The sequence below is a fragment of the Haematobia irritans genome, chromosome 5 (genome assembly GCF_050003625.1).
Source record: "Haematobia irritans isolate KBUSLIRL chromosome 5, ASM5000362v1, whole genome shotgun sequence".
Lineage (NCBI taxonomy): Eukaryota > Metazoa > Arthropoda > Insecta > Diptera > Muscidae > Haematobia > Haematobia irritans.
The window spans coordinates 17,440,264-17,453,475 of NC_134401.1; the positions used below are offsets into that span (position 1 = coordinate 17,440,264).

Consider the following 13,212-nt stretch of genomic DNA (forward strand, 5'->3'; position numbering starts at 1 on the left):
GAGTGTTTGTTTGTTTATGCCGTTGTCTCCTCGCCAACGATACCGTCGCCGTAGTTGTCGTTGCCGCTCAGTTCCGCATGCTGTGTTTAGTGGTCATTGCTTTGCCAAGTTTAGTTGGTTTTGAACGCATTTGGAGTACGGTTGCGCGTCCATATGAGATGAGAATTCCGTGAGAAAAAATTCGTAAGAAAAACTACAAAATTTCGTGAAGAAATAAATCAAATGTGTTTTGTTGACAAAAAAAATATATATATGAATGTTTCTTTTAAATAAATTTGTGGGAAATAATAAAATATAATAGTGTTTCCCGTCATGTGTCTTAAAATTTCCATTAATTATGTGATTTCAATGGAAATTCATTAAATATTTGTGAATTACAACTGTTTGTTGTGTAAAGTTACTTCGTTTCTGTTTCACGGAATTTACCATTAATGTGAGATTCACGATATTTGATTAAAATTTATGGTGATTTTGATTCCAATAAAAAGTGCAACATTTTCGAAATTAATTGCAAAAATATTAATAATTTTGTTAAAATTTTTGAATTTAGTATCCCTCACAATATAATGAATTATCAATAGCTTTAGGACGGCATCAGCATTTGGATGGAAAGACAATGAGTGAAAAAATAGTGTAACAATAGGGCAACACTTTTTCCCGGAAACGTAATCGCCCTTAGATATTGCCATGGGCTTCGAAGGACCAAATTTCAGAAATTAAAATATACTTCTGTTCAGTTTTAAAGTAATTACATTTCATGAAAATCATATTGTGCATATGGAACTTCGAAGCGTGACATGAGTAATCTAGTGATGAGATGAGGAAGTTTGGCAGTAAACCTTTATCGTATGGCCCTTGATTTTTACGGGGAGTCATAAATGCTAAGTTGTGATCAATTAATGTCCACTAGGAAGAAGAAAAAGGTTTATACCTTCCCTGTTCTACTCTTAGATTGATGAGGACTCATAAATATCCCATTCTAGCCCGAGAGCAAAATCACCCTAAAGTCCTAAATGGCTTTGTCTTAGCACGAGGTCAACTGGGTTGAAAATATTCATGCATACACCCTCAAAAAAAAAAAAAAATCGCTTCGGTAACATATACCCCAAACACATTTTGCTTCAAGCATATATATTTTCAGGATTTGTCCAAACAAAATATTGTTTGTATTGTTCAAACATATTATGTTTCACCTTAGGCATACATTGGTAGAAAAAATTTTTAATGAAATTTTCTATGTGTATATATTTTTAAGGCGCCAATTGTTTACTTCCATTCTTTTACTTGCAGCATGCTATCTAGGTCTCTCTTTCTAAACACATATATGTTTATAGGATATTTCAAAATTAATATATGTTTGCATCCAAGCATATTATATTTACAAACATTTTATATCCCAAACATAATATGTTGTAACATATTATGCTAGTTTACGAACATTGTATGCTTGCATTGTGTTAAAAAATTTGAGTTCCAAACATATAATTTTTACACCCAAACATATGAAAAACAGTCTTTTTCGTCCGTGTAGGCGGACGACAGAAACTTCAGTTGTAAAGTAAGAGGAGTGTTATGTCATAGCGATTCCATCCAAGGAACTAAGGGAAATGGATTTAGATAACACGAATTCCATAAAGCCCATGAGACTCGAATTGGATCGATGACCATAGGAAATACACGACTTCTAAGTATACCGAAGGAATAACATCAATGCCCGAAGAAATGTAACGCTAAATGTCCTGGCGACACAGACAGGGAACCTTTGGGAAGGGGACTTAAGGAAGGTGAAATCTTTAGAGATCATGTTTTCTGAGTAGAAATGTTGACCAGTGCGGCCGTAATAATTGCATCTCCAAGACCGTGGAGTGGCCAAAACTGGAATAAGACTTGAAAACTACGTAGGAGTTAGGCAAGGAATATAATAAAGAAGGCCATAGCAGTTCAGATTGGAAAGCTAGAGTTGAGGAGATATATGTTTTCAATAGGAACAGCAGAATATGTCGTTTGGTGAGGATATGGTGACCTTGAAGTGCTTTCAAGACACATTTCAAGGGTTCGAAATAAACCACTCCTATATATACGGCAGGATTCGCAAGGATGCCCGAGGAATGTAAAGGCAAATAGACTGGCAATACATACAAGGAAACATCGGGAAGAGAACTTAAAGAAAGTGAGATCAATAGAGGTCACCTCTTCTGCGTTGGAATTTTAATGAGTACGGCCGTTATAAATACAAAGAAGAGACTATGGGGTGAACCAACATAGAATAAGACTAGGAACCTATGGAAGAAGAGTAGCATGATAATAAAAAAAGCCGTAGCAATTATAATTGAGAACCTAGAGTTGAGGATACCTAACTTTTGAATAGGAACAGCTGAATATGAATATTGGTGAGGTTAAGGAATTCTTCATGTACTTTGAGGGTTATAGAGGGATACTAAATACACGACATTTGCGTATTCGGCATGGATACTTGAAGAAATGTTAAAGCAAGGATATCGGGAAGGGAAATTTAGGAACATGAGATCTAAAGAGGACACTTTTACAGAGTTGGGAATGTTGGGTGGCCTCAACTGGAATAAGTCTTGGGAACTAATGAAGAAGTGTAGCACGATAATAAAGAAGGCCGTAGCAATTCTAATGGGGAACCTAGAATTGAGAACACGTATGTTTTGAATAGGAACTGCTGAATATGAAGATTGGTGAGTATAAGGAGTCCTTGATGTACTTTGAAGAGACGTAGATCTCATCAGAAGGGAGACGAGATAACAAAGAATCCGAAGAAACTTCACTAGTGCAAATCAATGCCCATTGTGATATGAGTCTATATTCTACGGTATATAGATCAACCCCAGGATCGCGTGTATGGAGTAGTCTAACGGGGAACCCAGAATTGAGGACACGTATGTTTTGAATAGGAACTGCTGAATATGAAGATTGGTGAGGATAAGGAGTCCTTGATGTACTTTGAAGAGACATAGAACCCATCAGCGACGAGATAACAAAGAATCCGAAGTGAAGTTTCACTAGTGCAAATCAATGTCCATTGTGATATGAGTCTATATTCTACGGTATATAGATCAACCCCAGGATCGCGTGTATGGAGTAGTCCCACTTCTGACCAACACGTAGCACCCATCAGTTGGAAGACGAGATAACAAAGAATTCGAGTATACAAAGTTTCACTAATGGAAATCTGTGTCCATTGTGATACGAGTCCATACCCTACGGTAAATGGATCAACTCGAGAACGATACAGGACATGGAATTGTCATTGATAGGGTAAGGCCCGATGTATCAGCTCACTTAGACTATTCAGTCCATTGTGATACCACATTGGTGAACTTCTCACACAAAAAAAATTTTTTCTGATTCAATCACGAAATTAATTGATCCAATTAATTTTTAATTGAAATGTCTTCAATCACAGAAATGATAGTATCAATTAAAAAATTAATTGAAGGTCAATTAAAAAGTTAATTGATCCAATTAAAAAATTAATTGATACTATTATTTTTGTGATTGATTTTTGTTTCAATTAAAAAATTTGTTGAATGAATTAAATTTTTAATTGAATATTTTTTTAAACTCAATTAAAATTTTAATTGGAAAAATTTTCGTGAAATTTTTTTGTGTGCTCTCTTATCACTGAGTGCTGCCCGATTCCTTGTTAAGCTCAATGACAAGGGACCTCCTTTTTATAGCCGAGTCCGAACGGCGTTCCACATTGCAGTGAAACCGCTTAGAGAAGCTTTGAAACCCTCAGAAATGTCAATAGCATTACTGAGGTGGGATAACAACCGAGTCCGAATGGAGTTTCACATTACGGTGAAAGCAATAGGAGAAGCTTTGCAATACTCAGAATTGTCACCAGCATTACTTAGAGTGGATAATCCACCGATAAAAAAAAAAAACATTTTGGTGTTTGGTCGAAACTGGGATTGAAACCATGACTCTGTGTATACAAGGCGGATATGCTAACCATTGCATTACGATGGTTTCCTAAAAATTGCGAAAACTAGAGTACTGGTATGTGAGGTCCGTGAGTAACACTTTGCACTAATTCCCCGTAGGGTAGTGATAGGGTTGAGTATACAAATATTCCATGAATATTTGTATACTCAAAGGTGATGTTCACTTCGCTTTGGGAATTATTAAAAAAATGTATATAAAACAAAACGTGGGACATTGAGTAAAATCCAGTGAAAGGAGAAACGGGTCTATTGTCTTTCATAGAAAAACGGGACATTGAACAAGGTCCAGTGAAAAGACTTTACTGTGATTGTTTTTCTGGAAATCATTCTACTGACAGTGTCCAAGAAGTTCCAAGGTCCTATGATCAAATGAAGTTTATCTAGCATTGAGTACTTTGGACATCCCGACTTTATGGATCTTCTAAAGCGATATGGAAATTTTGCGACACAGTAATGCAATTGTAATGAATGCTAACCCGAGTGAAGTAGTAGGCATTAACGTCTTTAAATGTGGAGTAGGGAGTAACGGAGCTGGCGGACGATCGTTCCACGAGAAGACGCATTTTTGCTATACTGGACTTCATTATTTTGGAACTGCGTAAATCTCTTTTTTTAAAGTATGACCACCAAGTCTTTCAATTCTTTATTTTAACAAAAAAAGAACTTAACTTGCATAAGCTAGAATCTTTGTATTCTTTGTATTAAATAAATTACTGGCTCTCTGGTGAAAAAAAAATATCTGAAAGCTATAGGAAGTCATTATAATTATCCACGACAGACTAATTGAACGAATATTAATGGAATCGATTTTACCAAAAACAACAATAAAAAACAAAATTGAGTGCAAAAACTGGTCGAAAACAATTTAAAAAGCAACAAATTATAAAAATCAAACAAATTGCCAAATTAAATGTTTCAAGAAATCGCAGAAACCAAAAAAAGTGTAGCTAAATAACTAACAATGATATACGAGTTTAAAACCTCAAACAAAATGAAACTTAGCTCTTATGAATAAAATAATAAAATTAGCAACAAATCAAGATGTGTTAAAATATGCAACCGGTTGTTATTATTAAAAAATACAAAAAAATCAATACTAATACATTTCTCCCTTAAGGCAATGCAAGAAATATACCATATAAATTATTAAAAAATATGATTAATTAGCTAAAGTGTAAATGTTAATATCTCCCGCCCCCTGTTTCTTTTTTTGCTTATTCAAAACTAACAACATGTTATCACAAAGTATTTAAAAGCAAACAAACAAAAATTTAAATAAATAAATTTATTAAGAAATAAAACGTCATAATAGATATCAATAACCTTAACCATTCAACTATTGTGAAGCAAACAGAAATAAAAACCTAATAATTTAATTATTTAATTAAAAGTGAAATCCAATCTAATTGAATGAAAGACCTCTTTCATTAACATCCAGTGATAGTGCCATTTTTGTTTTTTTCCCCCCAAATACAAAAATCGAATGTGAATATGAGTACCACGGCTATGGTGGTTTGTGAAAATGAATCACGAGACGATTGGCAAAATTTTAAAGATAAACTTAAAGATTTGCAGCCCCAAGAACAGGAAGCAGTAAAAAAATTTTGGAGGTAATAAAATATGATAATATTCATACATATATTGTGTCTCTATATTTATTTTGGGACTGTACATTTAATAGAGCAGCAGGTTTTTATGTATTTCCATAAAAATGAATTAGAACCACGGTTGCCACAGTTGGTAGAATTTTACCAAATATGATAGATTTTTCACTGTCTGGTAGAATTCTTGATGTTTTGACAAAATTTTCTATAGATGTTATTTCTATAGAAAATTTTCTATAGAAATAAAATTTTGTCAAAATTTTCTTTAGGAGTAAAAGTTTGACAAAGTTTTCTTTAGAAATAAAAGTTTGACAAAATTTTCTATAGAAATAAAATTTTGGCAAAATTTTCTATAGAAATAAAATGTTGACAAAATTTTCTATAGAAATAAAAAAATTTGCTGTAGAAATAAAATTTTGACAAAATTTTCTATAGAAATACAATTTTGACAAAACTAGCTATAGAAATAAAATTTTGACAACATTTTCTGTAGAAATAAAATTTTGACAAAATTTTCTATATAAATAAAATTTTGACAAAATTTTCTATAGAAAGAAAATTGAAAAGATTTTCTATAGAAATAAAATTTTGACAAAAAATTCTTTATAGAAAAAATTTGACAAAATTTTACTTCTATAGAAATAAAATTTTGACAAAATTTTCTATAGAAATAAAATTTTGACAAAATTTTCTACAGAAATAAAATTTTGATAAAATTTTCTATAGAAGTATAATTTTAACAATATTTTCTATAGAAATAAAATTTTGACAAAATTTTCTACAGAAATAAAATTTTGACAAAATTTTCTATAGAAATAAAATTTTGACAAAATTTTCTATAGAAATAAAATTTTGACAAAATTATACAATTTTATAGAAATAAAACTTTGACAAAATATTCTATAGAAATAAGATTTTGACAAAATTTTCTGTAGAAATAAAATGTTGACCAAATTTTCTATAGAAATAAAATTTGGAGAAAAATTTCTATAAAAATAAATTTTTGAGAAAATTTATATAGAAATAAATTTTAACAAAATTTTCTATAGAAAATACAGTTTGACAAAATTTTCTATAGAAATAAAATTTTGACAAAATTATACAATTTTATAGAAATAAAACTTTGACAAAATATTCTATAGAAATAAGATTTTGACAAAATTTTCTGTAGAAATAAAATGTTGACCAAATTTTCTATAGAAATAAAATTTTGAGAAAAATTTCTATAAAAATAAATGTTTGAGACAATTTTTATAGAAATAAAATTTTAACAAAATTTTCTATAGAAATAAAAGTTTGACAACATTTTCTATAGAAATAAAATTTTGACAAAATTTTCTTTAGAAGTAAAATTTTGACAAAATTTTCTATATTAAGTAAAATTTTTACAAAATTTTCTATGGAAATAAAATTGTGATAAAATTTTCTGTAGAAATGAAATTTTGATAAAATTTTCTATAGAAATAAAATTTTGGCAAAATTTTCTATAGAAATAAATTTTTGGCAAAATTTTCTGTCAGAGTAAAATTTTGGCAAAATTTTCTGTCAGAGTAAAATTTTGGCAAAATTTTCTGTCAGAGTAAAATTTTGACAGAATAATGTGTTTTTGGTAATATTTTAGAATCCTATATATACATTCACCTGGGAATTTTCGATAAGAACACTCAAAAAAAGACCGTAAAAAGCTTTGCTCAGCTCCAAAATATTTGCGGATATTTCCGCAAGGTATTATAATTAACGTAAACTTTTTGAAATCCCTTATTTCTCTGCTTGTAGCTACCTGTGCTTGGCTACAAGTTTGTTGCCTGATTTCTTGGTTGTTGAGCTAAAGTTTTTCGAACAGATGTCCAAATGCTGAGTTTGCTTTTTCGGATCATTTATTAGAAATTCATTTAAATTTTTTCAGGTTTGGACAGTAAATGTTTTGTGCCGACAAATTTGGAGGCGCTTAGATATTCGGCTTTTAGTTTCATGATGGAATGTTTACTTATACATATTAATAGATTGGTAAATATTTATGTATTAAATGGTAAATAAATTCCAAATTAACAAAAGAGTTTGTAGAAAATTAAATCAGATTAACTGAAATGTTTATATAATGAAGTTTGACTAATTTCTAGGAAAATAAATTACTGTAATTCGAATAAGGCAAAGATTAAAAAAAAAAATTAACTACAATTCAAAGAATTTCAAGAGGACTGCAAAGAAAAATTCAAATTTAATAAACCAAATATAAAAACGCATAAATAATTTTGGACTAGAAAATATTTTAATGTAGTCATTAAAGACAGATATTTCCCCTGAATATCCCATAAAAAATTATTGCTTCGTTTTTCAATATTTTTTTCTACTATAAACCTTTGCGTATTATCTCCATTCATCAGGTATAGTTTTCATGATCTCGTGCCCAAAATGCCTGAAGATCATTGATCATTAATATATGCATATAATTGGATGAAATCATGATGAGCACAGAAATATCATTCAGTCATCAACAGATGTAAAGGCTCATTATAGACATGCACTCTGTTGGATATTGTGTAGCTACCTTTTGGCTTCCTAATATATTTCTTTTATGAAGGAGTGATCTGGGAATGCACGCAATCTATCATTTTATTCAACAGGAAAATCAAATTGAATAAAAAAACCTCATTCATCACTAGAATTTTACATCTTAAGGCTAGGGCAACCATGAAGGAGGCAGCATACTCATATATGGAATTGAAGAATATTATCATGAATGTAATAAAGCTATTCCAAACGTATAATTAAATAATTTAAAAAGAATTTACTGCACTACGTGGAGAAATTGAGATGAAATATCATTTTAGTTTCTAAAACTGCTTTGATTTCACCTTGTTTAGAAAAAAGTTCTAAGGCCATAGAATATTGTTACCTTAAAAACTAATTACCCTTAATTACCAATAATCAAATAATAAAAAAAAACAAAATGTCGTAACTAATTTGCATTTAAAAAAATCGGAATAACTTTTTCATAGTCGACAAAAAATGGGATATATATAAAAAATAATTAAATGATTCATATATACAAAAAATCGGGACCAATTTTTATATATAAATCATTAAAAAATGTTGGAATTTGGAATATAAAAAAAAAAAAAATATTACATGAAAAAAAAAAATGGAACCAATTTTTAATATAAAACATGCTTATTATTAAAAAAATGTCGGAAGAGGTTTTTTGTACAGAAAAAAATCGCAACAAGTTTTTTGATATAGGATTTTTTTTTATATTTTTTTTATACAGAAAAATTTTTGCAAAAGTTTTTTTTATAAAAAAAATTCGAATCGATTTTTTTGTATAGAGAAAATTAAATTAAATCCGGGAGAAATAGTTTATATAGGAAATATATTTCGAAACAAATTTATTATATAGAAAAAATACGGAATAATTTTTATATAGAGCAAATTTTGGAAAAAACCGAAATGCATATATTTTTTATATAAAATAAAATTGCGAAGCAAATTTTCCTTTTCACACAAATTTTTTTAACAGAACAATTTTTTTGTATATGGAAAGAAATTCATAATAAAAATTATATAGAACAAATTAGAAAAAAAAATTATGTAGAATAAATTTCGGAAATTAATTTTTTATAAAAAAGAATTATGTAGAAAAAATTTCGGAATGGTTTTTTATTACAAAAATCGGATTTTTTATATAGAAAAATGTTCTGATAACATTTTTTAATATAGAAAAACTTTTGGAACAATTTTTTTATATAGAAAAAATTATGGCACAATTTATTAAATAGAAGATTTTGGAACAAATTTTTTATATAGAAAAATTATGTGCAAGTTTTTTTTTTACCATAAAGAAAAAATTTCGAAACAGATTTTTATACATAAAAAAAACCGGAACAAATGTGTTAGATAATATTTTCGGAACAATATAAAAAATGGAATCAATTCTTTGTATAGAGAAAATTCAGAAAAAAAAACTTTTATATAAATACTTCGAACAAATTTCGGAACATTTTTTTTATAAAGAAAAAATACCGGAAGAAACTTTTATATTTTATATATTAAATACGAAAACAAAATTTCAAATTTTTATATAGAAAAATTACGGAACAATTTGATAAATAAAACAAAATTTTGGAACCAATTTTTTATATAGAAAAATTATGAGCAAGTTTTTTTTATAATAAAGAAAAAATTTCGCAACAGATTTTTATATATAAAAAAAATCGGAACATATATATTAGATAATATTTGCGGAACAATATAAAAAAATTGGAATAAATTCTTTGTATAGAGAAAATTCAGAAAAAAACTTGTAAAAAAAATACCGGAAGAAACATTTATATTTTATATATTAAATACGAAAAAAATTTTAAAATTTTTTTATATAGAAAAAAATACGGAACAATTTTATAAATAAAACAAAATTTTGGGACCAATTTTTTATATAGAAAAATTATGAGCAAGTTTTATTACAATAAAGGAAAAAATTCGCAACAGATTTTTATATATAAAAAAATCGGGACATATGTATTAGATAATATAAAAAAAAACAATATAAAAAAAATTGGAATCAATTCTTTTTATAGAGAAAATTCAGAAAAAAAAAATTTTATATATTAACTTCGAACAAATTTCGGAACTTTTTTTATAAAAAAAAATACCGGAAGAAACATTTATATATTATATATTAAATACGAAAAAAAAATTATAACAATTTTTTATGTTTCTTATTGATAGAAAAAATTTCGGAGCAAAATCATTTTGGAAGTCTCAGAATAAATTTTTTTATATTGAAAATATTTCGGAATAAATTTATTATATATAGAAAAAATTTCGGAACAAATTTTTTGTATATAAAAAAAAATCGAAAAAAAAATTATATAAAAAAATTTCGGAACAAATTTTTTATATAGAAAATTTTTCGGAACAAATTTTTTATATAGAAAATTTTTCGGAACAAATTTTTTTATATAGAATAATTTTCGGAACAATTTTTTATATAGAAAATTTTTCGGAACAAATTTTTTATATAGAAAAATTTTCGGAACAAACTTTTTATATAGAAAAAATTGCGGAAGAAATTGTTTATATAGAAAAAAATTGCGGAAGAGATTGTTTAATTAGAATAACTTTTTTGTTTATAAAAAAAATTCGGAATAAAGTTTTTGTATAGAAAACACTTCGGAATAAAATTTTATTATAAAGGGTGATTCTTTTGAGGTTAGGATTTTCATGCATTAGTATTTGACAGATCACGTGGGATTTCAGACATGGTGTCAAAGAGAAAGATGCTCAGTATGCTTTGACATTTCATCATGAATAGACTTACTAACGAGCAACGCTTGCAAATCATTGAATTTTATTACCAAAATCAGTGTTCGGTTCGAAATGTGTTTCGCGCTTTACGTCCGATTTATGGTCTACATAATCGACCAAGTGAGCAAACAATTAATGCGATTGTGACCAAGTTTCGCACTCAGTTTACTTTATTGGACATTAAACCAACCACACGAATGCGTACAGTGCGTACAGAAGAGAATATTGCGTCTGTTTCTGAGAGTGTTGCTGAAGACCGTGAAATGTCGATTCGTCGCCGTTCGCAGCAATTGGGTTTGTGTTATTCGACCACATGGAAGATTTTACGCAAAGATCTTGGTGTAAAACCGTATAAAATACAGCTCGTGCAAGAACTGAAGCCGAACGATCTGCCACAACGTCGAATTTTCAGTGAATGGGCCCTAGAAAAGTTGGCAGAAAATCCGCTTTTTTATCGACAAATTTTGTTCAGCGAATAAAATCAGCGGAATAAAATTTTTTTATAGAATAAATTTCGTGACAAATTTTTTATATAGAAAAAATTTCTGAATAAAGTTTGTTATATGAAAAAATTCAGAACAAAGATTTTTATATATTTTTATTTATATATATAGAAGTTGGAATAAATTTAAATTTCGGTTTATATTGGAAATGGTTTATATTGCAAATGGATCCAATGAAATTTACTCCACCAAGAGGATTCGGAAATTAAACCAGCGGATCGGTTTATATGGGGGCATGGAACAATTTTTGCAAGAGTTTTAGAAGACAATTTCAATCGGCTTGGGAAGTCAAATCTGGAGAAAGGTTATATTGGGTCTATATCTAAAAGTGGTCCAATATGGCTCATTTGCAATACCATCCGACCTTCGTCAATAGGATCTTATTGTGCCAAGTTCCAATACGATAGCTTGTTTCATTCGGAAGCTAGCGAGATTTCAACAAGCGGGACGGACATCGCTAGATCGATTCATAATTTCAACACTACCCATAATATAGGGTCTGAGATCAATATATTGATTCCCTTCAACCGATATGACGAAGATAGTATACCCTCATCCTATAGTGGAGTGTATATAAATTTTGGAATTATTTTTTATGTAAATAAAATTTGGAAACTAATTTTTATATATTTTAAATTTCCAAAAAACTAATTTGAAATACATTTTTAAAGAAACTAATTCGGAATAAATTTTCTATAGATAAAATTTTAAATATATTTTATATAGGAATAATTCGGATTAAGTTTTTTGTATAGAAAAAAAAATTGGAATAATTTTTTTTTATATAGAAACGGTTTTGAAACAATTTTTTTTATAGACAAAAATTTATAATAATTTTTTATAAAAAGAGTTTTGAACGAAATTATTTAAATTATATTTCGAAGTCTCAACGAAACGTGACATCACAATAGCTTCTATTCACTTGGTTTGTCTGTTTTTGATAAAAATAATAAAATTAGGCCCCCAAAAACCATGTTCACACTTCCTTCTCATTCATAAGAATTATGGTGAACTTGTTCCATTACTATAATCATTATCATCACATGGCTGAAACAATATCCATTTGGTTGCCACCTCTACCAGACAACTTATATATGTAATGAAAAGTCATAAAGAGTGTCAAAAGAAATTTGAAAATTATAATAAAAATTCTTTTAACTTTGTGTTTTTCGTTCCCCCTTGTTGTGTTTGTGTTTTCGTTTGTATTGGGATTTTCATGGATTTAGACTCCAACATATGGAATAATGTTTGTTTTTGTTTCTCTTCATTTTGAGTGTGGAAATAAATGCTGTGCTGGGATTATACTACAGGAATGTCATTCCGGAATTTTTGTGATGGTGATTTTGTGGTAATGTGGAATTCGTTAATTTGGGGCATACGAAGTATTCCCCCCTGAATATTACTATATTACTATATTACAAAAAGCCAACATTGTTATAGTATAAAGATTGCGATAATTGAAGACTCTAAGAACTCTTTGAAAAAATGTTTAAATGGTAAAACTGGGAACAAGTTGTAATAAAAGGTTAAATTTTTTAAGGAACAAGTCATCGAACAAATTTTAAAAAAGCAATTAGTGTGTACACTTTTATAGAAAACATTTAAATTAAAAATTTTTAATTAAAAATTCATTAATGTTTTTTTCTTACAAAAAAAAAAAAAAATATTGTTCATAAGGAGTTTATAGGTTTTGACAAAGCTACTGTCTGCCACTTATTTTAATGGTACTCGTATACTACAAAGATTTTGATAATTAAAGATTCAGAGTTAAAGTATTGGATGTTACCAATTATTTTGAATTTTTTTAAGAAATATTTTTTATAGAAA

The 13,212-nt window shown here is 28.4% G+C and overlaps 1 protein-coding gene across 2 annotated transcripts in view; it reads left to right on the forward strand.

The window, feature by feature from the left end:
• The first annotated feature begins 5,400 nt into the window (after window positions 1-5,400).
• The window catches only part of Kank (KN motif and ankyrin repeat domain-containing protein 2 kank), a 94,022-nt gene continuing 86,210 nt past the window's right edge, over window positions 5,401-13,212 (forward strand). The window contains exon 1 of one of the 2 annotated variants that reach the window (XM_075309118.1): window positions 5,401-5,584. In XM_075309118.1, coding sequence (XP_075165233.1) covers window positions 5,466-5,584 — 119 coding nt within the window. In that variant the 5' untranslated portion in view covers window positions 5,401-5,465. The remainder of the gene's footprint in view (window positions 5,585-13,212) is intronic. The other variant, XM_075309117.1, reaches the window with a different exon arrangement.